Source organism: Prionailurus viverrinus, chromosome B4, assembly GCF_022837055.1.
Source record: "Prionailurus viverrinus isolate Anna chromosome B4, UM_Priviv_1.0, whole genome shotgun sequence".
Lineage (NCBI taxonomy): Eukaryota > Metazoa > Chordata > Mammalia > Carnivora > Felidae > Prionailurus > Prionailurus viverrinus.
Genome location: NC_062567.1, coordinates 75414879 through 75435870, shown reverse-complemented (window position 1 = coordinate 75435870; position 20992 = coordinate 75414879). Strand labels below are relative to the sequence as shown.

The window sequence follows — 20992 nt, the reverse complement described above, 5'->3', positions numbered from 1 at the left end:
GATGGGAGAGGGTTGGTTGGCAGAGGGAGGGCATTTCTGACAGGTGCAACTGTGTGGGCAACAGTCTGGAGGCCTGAATGAGCAGTGCTGATTTTTTCTAGATTTCTTTAGGTCCTGTGCGTGGAGAGAAAATCTGGCTTCAGAGAGGCCTGTGATGTTCACCAACAGTAAACGGGGAGGACAGGAACTTGCCCTGAGCCACAAAGGGAATCATCCTGACAGTAACATACCTGTCCAGACCATTCCCACTCCTCGAGCTCATGGCAAGTGCTCCAGTCCTCATCTTTCCGTGGACCTCCCCTTGCCCTGACCAGCTACAAGTTCTTTACCATTCTCCAGCGCAAGACTGAGCTTGGGGACAGAGAGGGAGAGTTCAGATCTCAAGAGCCGATCCTTGATCTCCAATTTACATCCTTGCCTGACCACAGTCTGTAGAGGTGGGAAAACACCAACCAGAGGGAGGAGGCCCCTTTGGACCTTGGCAGGCTACATCTCCTCCCCGGGACTCAGTGTCATCTATAAATACTATCTACTTAGGTGGGGCCTTGTGGGCAGTGATGGCTGAACCCATGTCGTCAGCGTTTCCTCTTCTCACTGGCCTCAAGTCCATGCACAGACCCCAAGCCTTCCATCCTCACACACGCATTTTAAGTGCTGCCCTGAGGGGTGCCTGGGTGGCTCAGTTGGCTGAGCATCCAACTTGGGCTCAGGTCACGACCTCACGGTTCGTGGGTTTGAGCCCTGCATTGGGCTCGTTGCTGTCAGTGCAGAGCTGGCTTTGGATCCTCTGTCCCCCTCTCTGCCCCTCCACTGCTCGTGCTCTATCAAAAACAAATAAAACATTTAAGTGCTGCCATGATCCCCCGGCCCACCAAAGATAGCCTCAACTGTCTATGAACCACCAGAATTCATTCTTTTCTTTTCTCTCTTCCTCCCTTCTTCCCTCCCTCCCTTTCTTTCTTTTGGCCATGGCCGCTTTTACCTTCTCTCTCCTGTTAGAGGATAGAGTCCCTGAGGGTGGGTCACAGTTTGCCCCAATTTTGCATCTCGAACAGCCAGTTTGGCCCTCTGGTGTCATGAGAGTGTCTGCTGGCTCCGTGAGACCGCAGATCTGTGGACAACGGGCTGCAGCCCTAGCGACATGAAGTCTGGCAGCCACCTCTCTGGCCTCCTTTGGCTCATCCCCTAAACACATACTGAGTCCTGCCCATGCTAGGCCCTGTGCCGGGACCCAGGGGGGCTCCCCAGACAGGGTTCTGGCGGTCCGGCTGCTAGGGGCTGCTCTCTGGCAGAGGCTCCCGTGTGGCGGGTGCAAGGCTGTGGCAGGTGACCAGTCCTCGGCTCCCCTCGTCGCCCCTCCCTCTCCTCTCCTGTTGCAGTAACTGGGGTTGGCACGAAGGGGCAGGGGCAGGGCCCAGTAGTTGGGGGGAGGGAGGGGACAGCCCAGTTCGAGTTCTGCCAGGCGGACAGAGACCCCCGGGGCACCAGTTGTGAGCAGGAGACAAAAAGCCTGGGACAAAAGGCCTGTGGGAGCCATGGTGAATAGATTAATGAGATTTCCATAGGCGGCCCAACAATGGGATTCTCCACTCCAGCCTCTTTGTCCCAGGCTGAGATAATGGAGCCCGAGGAGCTTGCCCAGGAGGACGGCCTTGCGCCTGCTCCACTCAGGTCTGGAGCAGCCACACAGCTGCCCCTCCTCCCCTGTCCTGCCCCCAGCCCTGTCCATGGGTAATGGCATTTGGAATCAGAGAATTTCTGTAAGATGCAGAGGGGTGTCAGGAGCCTCCTCAGGGAGTCGGAGGGGGCTGCTGGCACTGCGTGGTTGGGGTCCCCTCCCATGGCATCTTGTATAAAATTGGCTTGGAAGGGTTCCTAGTGGGAGAAAAGTTTGCTGTCCGCTGCCTCAATCAACTGTCCTTTGACGCCTGAAGAAAAGGAGGCTTAAAGAGGCTAGGTGGCTTGGCCTCGGTCACAGCAACAGTGGAGGGTGTCCGCGGGCCTGGGATGCCAGGGTAGGGGTGAAAGAGGAGGGTCTACAGGCCTGTGTGAGGGAAAACACGCCCTCCCTGCATATCTCTCCTTTATTTGCACCCTACGTTGCCACATGCTCCACTTCCGACACCCACGTAGGGGTTTCCACATGGCAACCAGTTCCGTCACACCAGCTGGACGTCCTACAAACTGCACTCAACATCTACCTGGAGATAGCATCAGATCCTATCGGGTCAGGGCTCAGTCCCACGAGACTGCGCCACTTCAGATGCCAGCCGACAGTCCAGACTGTCACCTGTGCTTCTGACCTGTGGCTCTAAATCCCATGGCCCCCTCCCTCCTTGGGTCCGATTAATTTGCTAGAGGGGATGAAAGAACGCAAGAAACCAGTTTACTCACTAGGCCACCGGTTTATTATCACAGGGTGTGACTCAGGAACGGCCGGATGGAAGAGAGGCAAGCGGCAAGGTGTGGGAAGGGGCGTGGGGCTTCCAGGCCCTTGCAGCACGTCCAGGTGTTCACCGCCCTGAAGGGATCCAAACCCCATCCTTTTGGGGTCTTGTGGAGGCTTCCTCACATAGCCATGATTGAATAAATCATTGGCTGTTGGGGACTGAGCTCCACCTCTAGCCCCTCGCTCTTGGGTGGGGAGATGTGGGGCGTGATCCAAAGTTATAACCCCCTAACCAAGGCTTGTTCTTCGGGCAACCGGCCTCCATCCTTAGGTTACCTTGGGGCTTTGAATACCCCACCCACTTTGCCTTCATGGCTCTGAAGCAATTCCAGCGACTGAGGACAAGACCATTCCATAAGGAAAGGTGCTACCATTGCTCTTACACTTAGGACATCGCAAGGGGTTTTGGAACTGTGAGCCAGAACAGTGGACACAGACCAAATATATGTTTCTTATTATAAATCACACTCACTATCGCAGCCTGTGTCAGGCCTAATGCACCAGTGTCCTGGGCAACGGCCCATAGGGACTGAGACTGGTGCACTGGTTTGGCCATTTGTGAAGGCCCAGTCTCTCATCCATCCTGGAAGACTTCCTAAAACCAAGGGGGAGGAGTTTAAGGGATTCTTCACTTATCCTTCCATCCAGTAATTCTTGCCATTGCTATCAGTCACCTGTGAGTTTGAAGGCCGCACTCTCTGGGTGGAGTCCAATGGTGTTCCACCCTCCTGCGTGGAAGAGGGCCCCGGCGTCTTCAGGGGTCTGCAGAGACAGAGCTTCGTGACCTTACTTCCCAAACAGTGCAGCCACAGGGAGTTCTTTTTCACTAGGGTCCTAGCCAGTCCCGGGGGAGGTCACAGACCCAAAGAAAGACCTGTCTGCCCAGCCTAGGGGTGTGACCCCTAGGACCACACCTCCCGGGCTGTTTTACGGTGAGGACATGAATCCTCTCCTGCTTGGGGAGCACAGGAGACTTGGGACCCCCCAGCAGGCAGGTGCTTCCAGCTGGATTTGAAGGATAAATGCAAAGCACGTGAGGCACAGCCACATTCCCAGGCAAACACAGAAACATGCTTCCACAGGAACAAGATGAGCATGATAAAGGCCATCACAGGGTCAGGTTCTTCTCTGGCTGGGAGAACCAAGGGCTAGACCAGAGAGGCAGTGCAGCCAAGAGTAAGGGCCTGGGCTCTGTGGTCAGACTGCTGGGGTCTGAATCCCGCTCCGCTATGTAACAGCTGTGTGACCTTGGGATGTATTAATCTCCCTGCACCTCAGTCTCCTCATCTGTAAAGTGGGGACAATGACAATAGTAGTAGTCTCATAGGGCCATTGTGGGGGCTACATAAGACAATGCATGGAAGCCACAGAAAAGGGGCTGGCTCTCTGAGCCTAGTGCTGGAGTGCTCTGGTGCTGATGATGGCACGAGGACTAATCTGTCATATCAAAGCTGGAAGGAATTTCCCTCACAGAACATTTTCCAAGTTCCTCCAACCCCCAGGGGAGTTATTCAGAGTCACTCAGCAAGGTTAGGCCACTGCTTGGGTTCTTAACTGTACCATTTATCACACAATTTTGTATCCTACATGGGACATATGTATTTTATATACTTTACTTATTTATTTATTATTAATTTTTTAAATTTTTACTTTTTTGAGACAGAGAGAGACAGAGCATGAGCAGGGGAGGGGCAGAGACGGGGGGAGACACAGAATTTGAAGCGGGCTCCAGGCTCTGAGCTGTCAGCACAGAGCCCGAAGCGGGGCTCGAACTCACGGAGCGTGAGATCATGACCTGAGCCGAAGTCGGATGCTCAACCAACTGAGCCACCCAGGCGCCCCGATACATTACTTTTTTAAAAAATGTTCATTTATTTTGAGAGAGCGAGAGAGAGCGAGTGAGCACATGAGCTGGGGAGGGGCAGAGAGAGAGAGAGACAGAATCCCAAGCAGGCTCTGCACTGTGAGCGTGAAGCCCGATTCAGGCCTTGACCTGTGAACCATAAGATCCTGACCTGAGCCAAAACCAAGAGCTGGACACCAAACTGACTGAGCCACCCAGGCGCCCCTATACATTACCTTTTTAAATCTTGTGGCCACCCTTCAAAGGATATATTATGCATTTTAACAGATGGAGAGGTTCAGTGAGGTCAGGTAATCTGCTCAGGGTCACATAGTGTCTGAGCGAGGATTCAAACCCAGGTCTCGTGGAGTCAGAGCGCACACTTACCCTAAGTCCCCAGGGCCTTTCCTTACTTCCAGCTCAGCTGATGCACAGCATTGGAGTGTGGCCTATGAACCTGGAAGGAGACCACTCCAGGTGCAGGAGGCTGAATGGCAGGAGCTTGTGGGCTGGGCCACAGGCAGGCCCAGGGTCACTGTGAGAAGAGGAGGGCTGTAACTGGCCTGGGGGGGGGGGGGGCGGGCAAGGAGACAGCATGGTCTCCCCCCTACCCTCCCCCACCCCACCCTTCTGAGTCAGGAAGGGGCAGAAGTCAAGGCTGTTGTGGGCATGGGTGTGTCAGGAGGCACCCAACTGATACTGCCCCTAAAGCTTGAGACTGTGTCTATACACGTGGGCCTGTGGCTGTGTGCATCTGTGGGTGTTCCCAGCGGTACGTGTGTGCATGCGGGTATGTCCTCAGGCTCACATAGACCAGCACTCTCAGCCTATGTGCAGGTCAGGCAATGTCACCTCCTTCCCTTCCCTGCAAATTTCTGTCCTCTCATTTTCCTTGGGTTGGTTGATTGAGCTTACTCCTTGGGCAGTTTGTGGCCAGACCTTTGTTCTTTCCCTTGGAAGAGGTGAGAGGAAGTCTCCAGATGCAGTCTATGTGACTAAGTTCAGCAGAACCTGCTGACTCGGTCCTCTGCTCCCCAATGAGTGGTCTAAAGGACCTCTAGTAGAGGCCGTATGGTGAAAGAGAAGGAGCAGAGGGATGGGCTGGTAGCTAGTGGGGGACTTGGGGCCCAGGAGGTCTTTTTGAAGGTGGGAAAGAATTAAGCTTGCTGTGGGGAGGGAGCCAAGGGGTGGAGTAGTTCATTGATGGTGGCAAGGTCCCTACCGGACCGCAAAGTGGATGTAGATGTAGATAAAGGTGGAAACGGAAGGCCAGAGGTGAGGGAGCTGTGCCCTTGGCTAAAATGAGAAGAGAATTACCTGGAATAGAAGGGCCAGTATCTGAGGGGATGGAGGGGAGAGACCAGGTAGGTGGCGTGAGCTGCCAGGGAAAGGTTCCCTCTAGAGAGGGACTAGGAGCTGCCTAAAAGGGGCGAAGCCCAGAATAGGATAGTAGGTGTGAGGCTGGGAGGACAGGTTTGGAGAGCTGCAGGTGGGTTCCCTGAGTCCACAATTGCTGAGATGGAGAGGTTCGGTGATGACCAGGGCCTGAGTATGCTGGTCTTGAGGGTAAGGCCTTGAGTGGAGATTGCTGCAGGCCAGGGCAGGAGCTGAGTGAGAGGGGCAGGGAGGACACCATTGTGACAGGAGAGGCGGGGAGCAGAGGGTTTGGGAAGGGGCAAAGGAAGTTTTTCGTAAGTCCAGATCCAGAGCTTTCCTTGCTGTGTCTCTGTCCTTCTGAGAGGGGCCCTGCTTTTTCCCCAGCATGCTGGGGTGGGAGGGGGGGGGTGTAAGTGTGATCAAGGTCAAGTCTCCTTTTCCGTATTAAGAAGACAAAGCACAGATAACAGAGAATAGAAAAACAAACAGATTTGGGGTCCATGTCACAACATAGTATTTGCATTGGTAGAACCTTGAGCTTCCATCATCGTATAACCCTGCAAACCAGAACCACTTGTGATTTCTGATGTCCCAGGACATTACCCCCTCTGACACTAGGTAATGCCTCTGTTCTCCAGAGACCCCTCTCAGCAGGGGCTGGAGAGATGCGTATCTGCCCTCCAGGGACCTCATAGTCAGTTCTGCCGTCTCTGCTCTGAACCTCTTGCCACTGGTGGCCCGGCTCTCCTCTCCACCTCAAAGAGGTCTACTTCCCTTTTTAGCTTTAGTACCTATGGCTCATGCCTCCCTTAGGGCGGTGGGAATGAGAATACAGTTTTGTTTTTTTTTATAAGTTTTTTTTTTTAACGTTTTTATTTTATTTTTGAGACAGAGACAAAGCATGAACAGGGGAGGGGCAGAGAGAGAGGGAGACACAGAATCTGAAACAGGCTCCGGGCTCTGAGCTGTCAGCACAGAGCCCGACGCAGGGCTCGAACTCATGGACCGTGAGATCATGACCTGAGCCGAAGTCAGACGCTTAACCGACCAAGCCACCCAGGCGCCCCGAGAATACAGTTTCACTTTCAAACAGTGTCCTGCTGACAGCAGGTCCTAGTCGTAGGAGGTGGTGACATCAACAGAGGTTGTGCTGCCAACAAGCAGCTGCAAGAAAGGGCAACTGAAGAGAACCCCAGAGCCACCTGACGATCTGCAGCCTTTTCTACCACTCCCCCCACACACACCCACTTACAAGGCTCTGGTGACCCAACTTTCCTTGGTACCCCCTCCAGGCTTGCAGTTTATAGAGTTATGCAGGCTGCACATTGAACACAAGCCTTTCTCAAGGGGCATGATTCACCCCATGGACACAGTAGATTTGTAGATTATGACAATTTTCCGGAAGGTGGCAGTAGAGTGTCTTGAGGAAGGGAATAGGGCGAGTAAGCTAACAGAGCCCTGGCTTTCTGAACGCATTGTGCTGGAACCTTCTGGCCTGCCTGGCCAACTTGGTCCCTCACCCTTCAAGGTCCAGTAAAGACACCACCTCCCTGCTGAGGTCTTGTTAGCCAGGCGTGGCACATTTCCCTGAGCCCCAGAGCCCCTGGCATACACCTCTGTTTTCCCACCTCATAAAGGATGTGGTCTACTTGTCTAAACCTTTCATTCTGCCCCTTTGCCTGGCACAACACTTAGTATTTGCTCAATAAAAATTTGAAGACAGAATATTGAAACTGTAAGTTTAACATGTCTTATCAAAAGCTTAGGTTTGAGAAATAATCATTATCAAAATGGTCTCTGGCATGCCATGGGCCCATTTCACCTTTGAAATTTAATCCTCAGATCAGGCCAGCCCATTGGAGACATGTGCCTGGGAAGAGCTGTTCCCCCGGCCCTGAATCCTTTACCAACCAGTGTTCGGCTCATGCCTTGACTGGTGCTCAGGACTAGGGTAAGAAACTTGTGGGGGACATTTCTGCCATGTTTATGGCATGGCTAAGAGGACACTATTTATTACATCTCGCAGGTCTGCTTCCTGAGGTCCATGAAAAAATGTTCCAAGATTTCTATGCCAGCAACGTTTTTGCTTCTTTTGAGTATGGTTGGCGCTCTTTGTTTTGCAATGTGTTTTCGGTTGCTGGGAAGCTCAGAAACAAATCTGTGGCGCACTTTCCATGACGTGTACTAACTGTCCCCCCTCTTCTCTGGAATGTGATTTGTCTATTCTAAATAACGCTTCTGCATTGTGGTGAAACACATTTTGGAAATGAGGCAGATGGCAGTGCCTGCCTGGGCACACAGCAAGCGTGTGCAGGGATGGGTCTGGAACCCAGGTGCTCTGACTTCATGAAGCAGAGACTGAAACTAAGCGGAAAGGAAGTGAACGCTTCTGGGTCAGCCACTGGGGTTTCCTAAGGACCATGAGGCACTGCCTACAGACGCTGGAATCTCTGACTTCCGGCCCAAAGAGGGCCCTGGAACCTCGGGGAGGGCTGAGGTGCACAGAGTACCCAACTGCTGGGCCACTCATCTTTATACAAACCTAGTGTTTCTGTAATGCCTAGCGCCTGGTGGGTGTGTAGCAAACATGTATTACTTGAGCCCCACCTGGATTTGACTATTCCCAGGGGTGGGGTGTCTCACCCATCGACTGACCATTGACTCCATTAGGGCTGGAAGTAAGGACCAGGTGTTCTAGAGGGCAGCGCTCCCGTGGCTGGGACAAAATCATCATCATATTGCCTTTAAGGTGAAGTTAGGGTCAAACATATCATTTCCAGATCTCTCTGAGGAAAGTATTTTCAGAGAACTTTAATCCTGGAACGTGCCGGGCAAGGCAAGCACTGTGTAGCTGGTGCCTGGAGAAGGGTGGCCCGGGAGGGTGCAACGGTGGGTGGTGGAGAGCAGCCCGTTCCAAGCTGCCATCCAAGCCGCCTGGCCTGTGGCTGGCGGGTGGTGGGTCCTCAGAGGCTCTGCGGAACCGCTCTAGGCGCTTCTCTCCCTCTCGCCCGCAGCTCTGTCGAAGATGCACTGGACACCGGAACACGCCCAGCCCCTCAACCAGTGGCCAGAGCAGCACCTGGACGTCTCCTCCACTACCCCGTCGCCGGCCCACAAGTTGGAGCTGCCCCCTGGGGGTCGCCAGCGCTGCCACTATGCTTGGGCACACGACGACATCTCTGCCCTCACGGCCTCCAACCTCCTCAAGCGCTACGCGGAGAAGTACTCAGGGGTCCTGGACTCGCCCTACGAGCGCCCCGCGCTGGGCGGCTATGGCGACGCCGCCTTCCTCAATGGCGCCAAGGGGGACCCCGAGCCCTGGCCAGGGCCCGAGCCACCCTACCCCTTGGCCTCACTCCACGAGGGCCTCCCGGGAACGAAGTCGGCCAGTGGGGGCGGCTCCGGGGGCCTCGGGGGCTCGCCGGTTTTAGCCGGGAACCTGGCTGAACCCCTCTACGCCGGCAATGCGTGCGGGGGCCCGTCGGCGGCGCCCGAGTACGCGGCGGGCTACGGCGGGGGGTACCTGGCCCCCGGCTACTGCGCGCAGACGGGCGCCGCGCTGCCCCCGCCGCCCCCCGCCGCGCTACTGCAGCCCCCGCCTCCGCCGGGTTACGGCCCGTCGGGGCCTCTGTACAACTACCCCGCGGGGGGCTACGCCGCTCAGCCCGGATACGGGGCTCTCCCGCCGCCCCCGGCCCCGCCCCCGGCCCCCTACCTGACCTCCGGCCTGGCGGCGCCCACGCCCCTGCCCGCGCCCGCTCCGCCCCGGCCGGCGCCCACCTCCTACAGCTTCCAGGCGGCAGCTCCCGGCGCCGAGGCCGGCGTGTCGCTGAAGCGCAAGGCGGCCGACGAGGGCGCGGAGGGCCGCTACCGCAAGTACGTCTACGAGCCGGCCAAGGCCCCGGCGGCCGACGGCGCCTCCTATCCCGCAACGGACAACGGCGACTGTCGGGGCAACGGGTTCCGGCCGAAGCCGCCGGGCGCCGCGGAGGAGGCGTCTGTCAAGTACGGTGGCGGCGTCCCCCTCAAGGTCTTGGGCTCTCCCGTCTACGGCCCGCAACTCGAGCCCTTTGAAAAGTTCCCGGAGCGCGCTCCGGCGCCGGCTCCCCGCGGGGTCTTCGGAGTGCCGTCGGGAGAGCCCCCCAAAGGCGTGGACCCGGGGGCCCTGGAGCTGGTGACGAGCAAGATGGTGGACTGCGGGCCCCCGGTGCAGTGGGCAGATGTGGCAGGCCAAGGCGCGCTCAAGGCGGCGCTGGAGGAGGAGCTGGTGTGGCCGCTGCTCAGGCCGCCCGCGTACCCTGGCAGCCCGCGCCCGCCGCGGACCGTGCTGCTCTTCGGACCGCGGGGCGCGGGCAAAGCGCTGTTGAGCCGCTGCCTGGCCACGCAGCTGGGCGCCACGCTGCTGCGCCTGCGCGGAGCGACGCTGGCCGCGCCCGGCGCCGCCGAGGGCGCGCACCTCCTCCAGGCCGCCTTCGCGGCTGCGCGCTGCCGCCCGCCCGCCGTGCTCCTCATCAGCGAGCTGGACGCGCTGCTCTCGGCTCGGGACGACGGCGCCGCCACCGCGGGCGCGCTGCAGGCGCCGCTCCTGGCTTGCCTGGACGGCGGCTGCGGCGCGGGAGCGGACGGCGTGCTGGTCGTGGGCACCACCTCGCGGCCCGCGGCTCTGGACGAGGCCACCCGCAGGCGCTTCGCTCTCCGATTCTACGTGGCGCTGCCCGACGGTCCTGCCCGCGGGCAGATCCTGCAGCGGGCGCTGGCCCAGCAGGGTTGCGCGCTGAACGAGCGGGAGCTCGCGGCCCTGGTGCAGGGCACCCAGGGCTTCTCCGGGGGCGAGCTGGGGCAGCTGTGCCAGCAGGCGGCGGCCGGGGCGGGCCTCCCGGGGCTGCAGCGGCCCCTCTCCTACAAGGACTTGGAGGTAGCGCTCGCCAAGGTGGGCCCTAGGGCCTCCCCCAAGGACCTGGACTCGTACGTGGAATGGGACAAAATGTACGGCTCCGGACACTGACGTCGCGCCGGGAGGTCGCGGGAGCAGCCGCCCCTTCCTCCCAGCCCTTCCGTCCGGGAGGGGGATGTCTTTAACCAAACGGGGCTGGGAGGGTGCCGGAGTGATGAATGTGGGCTGGGGGAGGGGCGGGGCTGCCGGTGGATTTTTTTTGTAGGAAGGAAAATGCTTCTGCTAGGCAGATAGATGCCATATGCGCTGTGTACTCAGGTTTTTCCTATTTATTGTGGACGGGAAGCTCGCCATCTCTGCCCAGCCGACGGGCCGACCCGGGATGGGCTGGCACCCGGGGCCTAAGGAACTCCTGCGCCCTCTCCACAATCCTTTTGTCTCCTCGCGCTCTGAATGCGCCTCCCCTCCTCCCCTTTCTCTGCATTCGCGTAGTTTTTTCTCTCCGTGGCTTTGTCACTACTGACCTGTCCCTCATATGCTGGCCCCGTTTCTCTTTTGCTCCTCCCTCCCCTATCTCTCCATCTATCACCCTCTGTGCTTCTGTCTCCATCCCTTGCTCTCCAGCCTGTTTTCCCTTGGTCCTTCTCATTCAAAGAATGCAGTGTCCCTTTGCAGGAGATCTGGAAGTCCGGGGCTGAGGAGGAGGGTGTGGGGAGTTCCCTCCCACCCCATTATCCCTCACCCAGTTGTATCCTTGGGCCTTGGGGGTGGGGGAAGGCAAGCAAAACAAACAAAACAAAACAAAACAAAACAAAACCAAAACACCCAAAGAAGGGTTTTTGTTTGTTTGTTTGTTTTTGAGGGGGATGTCCCAGAAATGTAGCTTGTTTAATATTTTAGGCCTCTTATTTTTGTAAGATGTGTAGAATTTGCTGTTTTTCGTTTTATTTTGACAACTCAGGAAGAAACTGACCTCAGAAAGAATGTTAGACTTTGGCTGCTCTCCTGTGTGTTCCCTGCCCCCCCCCCCCCCCCCCCCCCCCCCCGAGGAACAGATTCTCCCAGAAGACTCAAAGTGAAACTTGTGGGTAACGGGAGAGGAAGGCCCAGAGCCCCACGGACACCCCTGCTCTTCCTGGGACAGAAGCGGAATGTATTTCTAGGGCTTCCTCCCCAGGTCCAAGGTTGTAGGCGGGGGGTGTGGGGGAGTGGGTTGTGGGATTTGAGAGGAGGTAGGTCCTGTTGCTCTCCCCCTGAGCCCCACTCTCCAGCTTAGTGTTTGTTTCTTTAGGGTTATCCAGAGGGAGGCCCTTGCCCGCCCTGTCCCAGATCCAGAAAGAGAGGACCCAAATGGGAAGGTGTCCGAGGCAGAAAGTCCCCAGAGTGGTCATCTCACCTGGCCCTTCCCTAGGCAGAGATCTTCTATAACTTAGGATTCCCTCGGGAGAGAAGACCGTGTGGCCACGAGTCTGGCTGGGCACAAAACTGACTACAGACTCAGCTTCCCTGTATGTTGGGAGGCTCCAAGGAGGAAGTAGCACCAATTACAGAAGGTTCTGTGGGGAAGTGGGCCTGTCCTGTTCTCCTAGGGTCCTCAGTTGGGAGCCCCAGGAGCTTCCAGAGGGTGAAGGGGATGGGCAAGCTGGTTTTCCCTGATGCTAGGAGTTTCCCTGATGCTAGGGTGGGAGTCCCACCCAAACTTTCCACCAGAAGCCAGCCTCAGGGAGGGGGCCGGTGCGGGGGCTTCCTTGTGAGAAGAATATTCCTGTCCTTCCCAGCAACTTTCCCTTGATAGGGCTTCTCTCCCTCAGGGAGCCCATTTCACCACTCTGACCTTTGGTCCAAAGCAGGAGGCAAGCCCTCACCCTACCTCTTCTCTCTCCCACCCCAGCCTCCCTCCCTGTTCCCTGCTCACCCTTCCATCTCCTCCAGTCTCTGTACCATCTCCCACTCTCTGCTGGAAGGGTGTCCACAGGGGACATTTCAGGTGCCAAGGTGCCGAGGGCCTGTGCTGGCCTAGGGCTGCTAACAGGAAAGCTGCTCTGTTTCTCCCCCACCCCCCGCTTTTCATCCTTGGTCTTTCTGGCCCTCCTCTCCTTGGAGCTGGCTGACCGCAGGGCTTTGGTGCCTCAGCAGCAGTGGCTTGCACTGCTGTAAAGGGCCCTTTGGAGGGTGCAGGGCGTGAGAAGTTTCTCTCAGGTGTGTGTATGTATGTGGGGGTGGGGGTGGAGGGCCCCGGGGAGTGGGGTTGGGATCTCAGCCTTCCCTTCAAGAGGCAGGCAGCTGGGGGTGGGGGGAGGAACTCACTGAGACCCAGGGCCCCCACTGCCTCCTCCACTGGCCTTGGGGAGCTTTGCACAAGGAGACAGCCCCCAGTCTACTAGCACCTACCTCATGGGCACTGGGGCAGGTGGGGGGAAGGGCAGGTCCAGCTCTGGCAATGTTGGGGGGGGCATACCAAAGAATCCAGGGGCACGGATGTGGGGAGGACAGACTCGGCAAGCTGGTCCTCCTCTTCCTCTACCCAGACTGGGGTTGGGTTCCTCTCCTCCAGCTGTAACCATTTCTACCTCATTTTGCTGCGTGTTGTACATGGACGTATTTATCTTCTGTCTGATGATGCTCTGCAGTTGTGGTCTGTCTACCTCAGAAGAGACTGTATTTTAAAAGAAAGTATTACACAGTATTAAAGCGATGACATGTGGCTTCCAGAGAATTTCTTGGGGGCAGCAGGATGTGGGGAGCCCTTGGGGAATGCTTGGGCATCCAGGGCTGCCGGGCATGTGGTCCTGTGGGCGTTTCTAGTCCTTCAGCAAACCATTACTGTGGGTCTCCCGTTCCTCATTTTGGCACAGCAAGTGCCTACCAAGTATTGGGCGCTAAGGCCCCCAGGTGAAAAGCCCCTGGATAGGGAAGGCCCTCCTGTAGTTATGAGCTCCCAGAGGCTCAGAATTGGGGCTGACTCCTATCTGCAGAGCCCCAAGGTATGAGGAGAAAGAAGGGCTCACACGTTTGGTGAACGAGTGAATGGATGAATAAATGAATGCTTGGAGAAAAGGGGGCAGCTTGAAGAAGAAGGTGCACCCAGAATGTGGACAGCGGCCCTCATTGGCTTGAGCTAAGGTCAGACTTTGTTCTTGGAGGGAGGGAAAGGGTGCAGAGGGCAGGCTATGGAAAGGGCCTAGTTCCAGTCTTCAGGGTCACGTGGGACCCTTTGTCCACCACCATCTGTCAATTCCCAAACTCTGTCTTTGCCAGCTTATCATAAACGGAGCCTGAGAAAACTAGGAAGGAAGGAAGATCTTGCTGAAAAAGTTGTACGTAGATACCTGTCAGAGGTGCGGACCTACAGTTTCCTGAGGTCCTTGAATGCTCTAAGCAAAATTATTGAAAATGCACCAAAGTGCAAGGATTACAGTACATGTGCACAGGGGCTCAGGGCCACCCCGGGCTTTCAAGAGGCAAAGCAAGCCCGAGGGGAGAGCCCGCAAAGCAGTTTCCCCCGTAAGAGAAACAATTGTGTGCCTGGATAAGGGGGGCTCTAGGGCATTGCCCCAGGACTCAGAGACCAACCGGTCTTGGCCCCTGGAGGCCTAGGCACTGTGCAGACACTGTGTAGCCCTGAGCATACAGAAATGGTTTAGCACAGCTGCTGTTCTGGAGAGCCCACAATACAGGGTGAGAAAAGCTCAAAAATGGATTATTTGATTATTTTTTTTTTTTAAGTAGGCTCCACACCCAATGTGGGGCTCGGACTCAGGACTCTGAGATCAAGAGTCACACACTCTACTGACTGAGCCAGCCAGGCGCCCCCACAATGGATCATTTGAAAATACAACTGGAAAAAGCTGCTGGGGAGGGATCATATGAAAATCATATATTCTCACGTTTGGTACAGTATTTGGTACGTGGAAGACACTAAACAAATGCTGGATAAGTCCTTCAATTAATGATTTTCCAGATAAGTGTCCCAATGGAGGATGCACAGGCTATCTCAATGCCCAGAAGAGATTCTAACCTGCGGTGGTGGTGGTGGTGTGTCAGAAAAACTTCCTGGAGGGGATACAGCCCAACGAAACTGGAGGCTGGAACCCACCACGGGTGTGATTTGTTACAAGAGCATCAAGTGAGGGCAGGAGTGGGGGGGAGTGGGGGTTCGGGGGAGAAATGAGGCTGGACGGATCCTTGGGACTGTACCACCTTAGCAGGAGGAACTTTCATGCCCTGTGAAGAGCCCAGGATCTGAGATGAAGGTCATGGGTGCGTGTTTGGACAGGGACTGATTTGCAAGTCATGAATTCACACACACACTGATTGAAAACATCTTTCCTGAACACCTACTCTGCACTAGTTGCTATAGGGACAACAAAAGGACCTTACAGCCGAATGGAGGAGACAGTAAAAAGGCAGAACTGCGGTGTGTTGCAGGAGAGAATAAGAGGGATTCCTAATGGAGAGGGGCAAAGGGTGTGTGCTGGGGTCAGAGAGGGCTTCCCAGAAAGGACCCACTCTGGCTGAGGAGTGACTAGGGCAGAAGCATGTAGGCCAAGAGCCAAAGGGGAGCCAGACCCGAGGTTGCTCAGGAAACAAGGCCAGTGACTGGGGCCCCAGCGTGTGTGCAGTGGGAGTGGGCACTTGAATAGCTCACCTTATCTAGAGGAGATGAGGGTCTGGAGGTACCTGTGGGAGGGTGGGAATTGGTAGAGTCTATAAATATTTGGTAGTCCGAGAATTCGGGATTGGATATTGGATAATGGGGAGCAAAGGGTCTAGGGCTTGTGCTGGAGGCTGAGGGGTTACAAATGGGTTATTAGAGATGTGGGAGACTTGCTAAGTTTGAGGCATTAGTGGGATGGCTGGGAGTCAGGCGTTGGGCAGGCATTTTAATAGAAGGGCCCAGGATTCTATCCTATCCTAGGGGACTGGGTCTCCCTCCCTCCCCCCGCTACCCTTGGGTGTTGAACTCCCTCCAATTCCTTTTGATTCCTAGTTTCTGGGTGCTGGTAGATTCCCACGAAGCCCCAAGTGTCAGCTGCCCCCTGGCCCCCAGTCCCGGCCGGCGGAAGCCCCGCCCTCTCCCCTCCCCCGCCGCCAGTGTCAGGCTCCCCTCCCCCACCATGGGTGTTCTGAGCTCCTCCCCGCCCAGTCGGGTCACAGACGGCGATGGCAACGGGGACGGCGACGGCCGCGCGGGCCTGGGCCCTGGCGTTGGCGCTCTGGGGCTGGGCGCTGGCCCCGGCGGGGGCCTTGGACGCTATGGGCCCCCACGCGGCCGTCCGTCTGGCCGAGCTGCTGACCCCGGAGGAGTGCGACCATTTCCAGTCGCTCCTGAAGGTGCCCGAGCCGGACGTCGAGGCCGAGCTGGCCCGGCTCTCTGAGGACCGGCTGGCCCGCGCGGAGACGCCGGGGCCCACGTCCAAACCGCCGGGCAGGCTGTGGCGGCTGTGGCGGCGGCGGCGGAAGCGGGCGGCGGCCGAGTCAGCGGAGGTGTCGGACGGCTGCCGGGAGAGGCTGGCGGACTGGCTGGCGGCCGAGGCCCCGACCCTCTCTTGGGACCGCGTGGCTCGGGCGCTGCGGCGCTGCGGCCGGCCAGACGTGGCCCGGGAGCTGGGCAAGAACCTCCACCAGCAGGCGACGCTGCAGCTGCGCAAGTTCGGCCAGGCCTACCTGCGCCCGCCGGCCGCCCCCGGCCCCGCCCCCGGCCCCGCCCCCGCCCCCGCCGCGCCCCCGGCCCCGGCCCCGCCCCCGCCCCCGGCCTCGGCCCCGCCTCCGCGCCCCCGCCGCGCCGCCCTCCCGGAGCCCGACTGGGATCAGCTGCAGCTGATCGTGGAGCGTCTGCCCCAGGCACCGTACGAGCGCAACCCCGCCGGCTGGGTCTGGCCGCTGGCGCTCGGCCTCCTCACCGGCTTCGTGGGGGCGTTGGGCGCCGGGGCGCTGTTCATCACGCTCACGCTGTGGCTCACGGGCGGCGACGGCTACGGCCCGGGCCCCGGCCCCGGCCCCCCCCGGCGCAGGCCCGCCCAGGCGCGCGGCGGGCGGCCACCCAGGCCGCCCCTGTCTGCAGAGCAGCTCGAGCCGTCGAGGGCCCGGGCTGCACGCAGGCCGGTCCCCCCTCGCCTCAGTGCCCCCGGCCGTAAAACGGGAGCGCAGCCCCGGCAGAGTGCCGTCTTCCCCGTATTATAAACGTTACCAAATACGCAAAGGAGGGAGCATTCGTTGGTTTGTTGGAAATGGCCGCACACCCGGCGGGACTGCCAGTGGGAGAGGAGGGGCTGGGGTGCGAGGGTACCGGGGTGGGAGGCAGGCCCTCCCTCTTGTCAGCCTTAGAGCCTTCTTATCTCGCAGTAGCTCTTGCACCGAGAGCTACCATTTATTGAGTGCCAACTGTATGCCAGGCCCTATGCTAAGCGGGTTGCGTACGTTGATAAAATCTTCAGAACCCAAGAAAAGCAGGTATGATCTCCATTACACATAAAGAAACTGGCCACAACTAGTCGGTGGCATAGTCAGGGTTTTGAACCCAGAGCTGCCTGAGCTGAGAGTTTGAATCCCAGAGGGAGTGATCTGTGACTCCCCAGAGGGAGCTTGACAAACCAGGTGCGACCTGAACAAGAGGTGGGGTTTCTGTTTACTCTGAGGCCCTGCAGGAGTGTGCAGGGGGCGTGGCACAGCTAGAGGTGGTGTCCCCACTTTCAGGGGCTGCTGCCTCCAAGCTGCTCTTCTACTCAGACCCCTGAAGGTCCACCTGGAGCCCCAAAGCTTTCCCACCCACCTGAGTGGCCAGGGCCCTGCCAGCCCATCTAAGGAGCTGAGCCTGGGTGAGCCCTTAGACTCTGTCCCCTGTCACGGGGGAGGGCAAAGAGGACAGCTGTGGGGTCTTGCTGGGTGGGAGGGTCTGTCCACCCCCCCCCCCCGGGGGGGCCGAGGGGCTTTGCTGTGAGAGCAGTGACAGAATGACAGGCCAGTCCAAGAGGAGAGTTGAAAACAAGATTGACGTAACCCTTTATTGCAAATTCTAAAGTAAAAAGATGTACAGTACAAAGTAAAATTGAAATTTCAGACTATAAACTTCCAATCCACTTATGCATTCTCATTTCTCAAGCATTTCTGCCATTTCCGCGTAAACGGAACAGGGAACAAGTCGAGGTGGTGAGGGAAGGAGATACAGCGAGGGAAAAAAAGTGTCTAGAATAATCACAAACCCCAGAAGCAAGTGAAAGGAAAGACATTTTCTCGACCTGCTGTCCTGGTGATGAGAAGCGGGGGTGATTGGAGCAGTGCAGTTTAAAATGGCTCTCAGAATAGCAGCATTTATGGTACCATTTCATCTTCCTTAAGTCCAAATAATTCTTTGCCCTTCCCTAGTGCCTTTGCCTCTGTATCTCAAAACACTTTACAAAACATTTAGTTAAAGCCTCACAACACCCCTGTGAGGTAGGTCAGTATTATTATCCCCATTTTACAGATGAGGAAACTGAGGCACAGAGAGGTTAAGTGACTTGCCCAAGGCCACACAGCGAGCCAGTGGTTGAGCTGGGGATGGAACACAGGAGTTCTGCCCCTTTTCTGGAACCACTGGACCACGCTCCCCTTTACCTATATACATTCTTCACACACACACATCACACGTGCACACCCGCCCACCCCACCCCACTTAGCCTCTATGTACAGCAAACAGCAGTGGGGGGCAGGGGCAGGGGGTGCCTCAGGAGCATTTTAATGGAGGAAATCTTGGAAAAGGAATCCAAGAAGGCACAGAGCTGAGCCACAAAGCAGACTCTGTGCAAACCTTGGGCCCCTCCCGACCCAGACTTCCTCCTCTCTCCTGATGTCCCCCTGGCTGGCTAGTTGCAGCCGATTCTTTAGGGGGTGGGGGTACCTGAAAATGAACGAAGCTTTTTGCAAGACTTTGGGCAACATCTGAGAAAAGAAATAGGCATCATTGCAGAAGACGCCCAGGACTCAAGTCACAAAGTCGTAACCCATGGCGATCTCACCTCCACAGCAGGCCTGGAGGCTGGGGCCGAGGGGAGGAGGATGGGGACTGACCTACCAGCCAGACTAGAGTGGGCACTTCAGAATCCTCCTGAGAGTGTTCCTGGACCAGGAGACATGGCCTAGAGAGGGATGTCCCCAAAGCAGGGCAGGGTGAGGGAGGGGAGCGGTGCCCCTCTCCCCTGCACGGATGTGAACGAGACCAGCCGTAGTCTGCTGGTGTATGTGTTGGGGTGATGGAGGGCAGGGCCCAGCGTTAGCTAGCAGAGTGGAGGCTGTTGGGCATCGTGCTCGCCCGAGCTTTGGGGCATCGGCATAGCTCTTTCCTTAACGTACTGGTGAGAAAGGCAGAAGTGAGGCCAGCCCGGCTGGGTTGGCTGACATCATCTTGGGGGGGCTCTGCCAGGTGGACTGGTGAAGAAGGGGTTTTGTGGACGGTTAAGCACTGGCCCGGGAGTGGGGAGAACATCACATGCAATGGGTGAGTGGGGGTCTGGGGGGGGGGGGCGGTGGGGGGTTGGTGGGCAGGACCTTGCTTTTCTCTCCAATCTCTACTTCTCAGCCAGAACTTAGCGAGAGACCCTGATCTCTCTCCCTTCCGTTCCCCTCCTTTCCCCACACGTGCTAAGGTCCCAATTCCCAGACCCCTCCCAGGACTCAAGAATCGGGAGAGTCAAGCAACAGACGGACACCAAGACAGGCTTCCCTTGTACAGTAAAAAGGGTCATTTTTATTTTGTTTCCTCTTGGCTTATAGTAGTGATGTACTTTGTATCACGTCTCATTTAGAGCAGTGTTGGCCTCCATGCATTCACTAATACACTCATCTTCACTAGTGGTCTTTTACAAATTTACACGGGTTGCGGCGGAAAAGAAAAGAACTCTGGGCACTGTCGTTCCAGGGGCTTTGACCGGGAGCTTCTGCTTACTTCTCCCCAGTCAACTTCCGACACCGAAAGTGGCTCATTTAGAGAAGTGGGAGTAGGTCACGCTGACTCGGGAAGGTTTCGCTGCTCTCGCCCTCTGAATTACGGAGTCTCCTCAGCCTGAGCAGCAAGGAGGTTAAGGGAAGAAGAGGGGAAGGTGTTTTGCACACACAAACCAGCAACCGTGTCAGCTGCTGCTCGGTGGCTTTGGCTCTGCATTTTAAGTTAACAGCATCACACGTCTTTTTGCTTTTTGTCCTTTTTTTAAAGGTGAATTGTGGAGTATAAATACTGCACCAAGGACCTGGCTACAAAAAATAAATATTTATATTATATTTATATATCTATATATATATATGTGCAGTGATACTGTGGCTGCTGCTGCTTTTTGATTGGCTTCGTTAATATTTGGCAAAGCGTTGCCACTTACCCACCCGGCGAGGGCGTACAAAAACGTCCTCACTGGTTCTTTCAGTTCAATGCCTGTTAACTGCGGGTGTAGACTGCTGGTGATGGTGTCACTTACTACCAAAGAAGTGTGGAGCAGGGCGGGTGAGTGAGAGAGTGAGTGAGCGAGTGGGCGGAGGGGCGGCGGGTGAGGGACAAGAAGGTAGGAAAAGTTAAAAAAAAAAAACAAAAGTTGAAACATCAAGTTAAGAGTGGAGGTGGCTTCTTCCCTGTGAAGCTGGCTGATGGGTGTCAGATACCAAGGCCCATGTGTGTGTTACTGAGGAGATAGCTGCTGGGGGTCTGGGGGAGGGAAAAGGGCAGATCTTAGAAAAAATCTCATTAATATGCTCTAGTAGCTTAATGACATCACTAGCACGAGCACTTGGGGTACCGAGCGGGGTCTTCTAGCTCTGTTGCCCATCTCAAGACCTAAGAACAATGATGAAGTGTAGCCAAATCTTGCATAGAAGTGGTTAGAATTTATTGCACATTGGAACAAAAATATATATATTTTTTTGTTGTTTTGGAAAAGACCATTAGCAATAAAAAATTTTTTGTCTGTCTGTCTGGTTTGGGGATGTACATTGGCTGACAGCATCTAAGTTCTAAGAAGAAAGAAAAGTATAAAAAATAAAAATAAACATGACAGTGGCATAAGCCAGAAGCCATTTCCTATTTAATAAGTTGTTAATTTGTATTTACAAAAAGGCATGCCGATAAAATAAAATGATATATTACAGTATTTATAATTCTCTTAAAAAGAATAGCCACACACGTCAGCTTCTGTTTTGTGCTGTTGACGACGTCGCCTGTACATGTTACTATACATTCGTCCTAGCGGTTAGCAGGGTCACTGAGAGAAATGCTTTTCCAACCTGGGTCGCGTGTGGTACGAAAGTTCTACGGAGGAGGCCGCAGAAGCAGGCTTAGGAGAGCCGGGCAGAGTTTCTAATGGTCCAAGAAGACAGAAAGCTCGGCTTACTGCCTCGCTGTGTTGGTCGTACGCAAAACTAGTCGGGTGGGTGGTGCGGTCCCACCGAGTGCTTCTGCTACAAGGCA

The 20992-nt window shown here is 56.3% G+C and overlaps 2 protein-coding genes across 3 annotated transcripts in view; both read left to right on the top strand.

Annotated features, from left to right (window-relative positions):
- The window catches only part of FIGNL2 (fidgetin like 2), a 50068-nt gene that overhangs the window by 19537 nt on the left and 9539 nt on the right, over nt 1-20992 (top strand). Inside the window, exons 2-3 of one of the 2 annotated variants that reach the window (XR_007153975.1) lie at nt 8684-11795; nt 17537-17540. Coding sequence is in view for 1 of the 2 variants with exons in the window: in XM_047866858.1 (XP_047722814.1) it covers nt 8695-10674 (1980 nt within the window). In the remaining variant the exon portion in view is untranslated. Of the gene's footprint in view, nt 1-8683; nt 13410-17536; nt 17541-20992 lie in introns of those variants that run through there. The other variant, XM_047866858.1, reaches the window with a different exon arrangement.
- TMDD1 (transmembrane and death domain 1) lies at nt 15718-16752 on the top strand. Its single transcript, XM_047866859.1, has one exon. The coding sequence runs from the start codon at nt 15727-15729 to the stop codon at nt 16744-16746; it is 1020 nt and encodes a 339-aa protein (XP_047722815.1). The 5' UTR covers nt 15718-15726; the 3' UTR covers nt 16747-16752.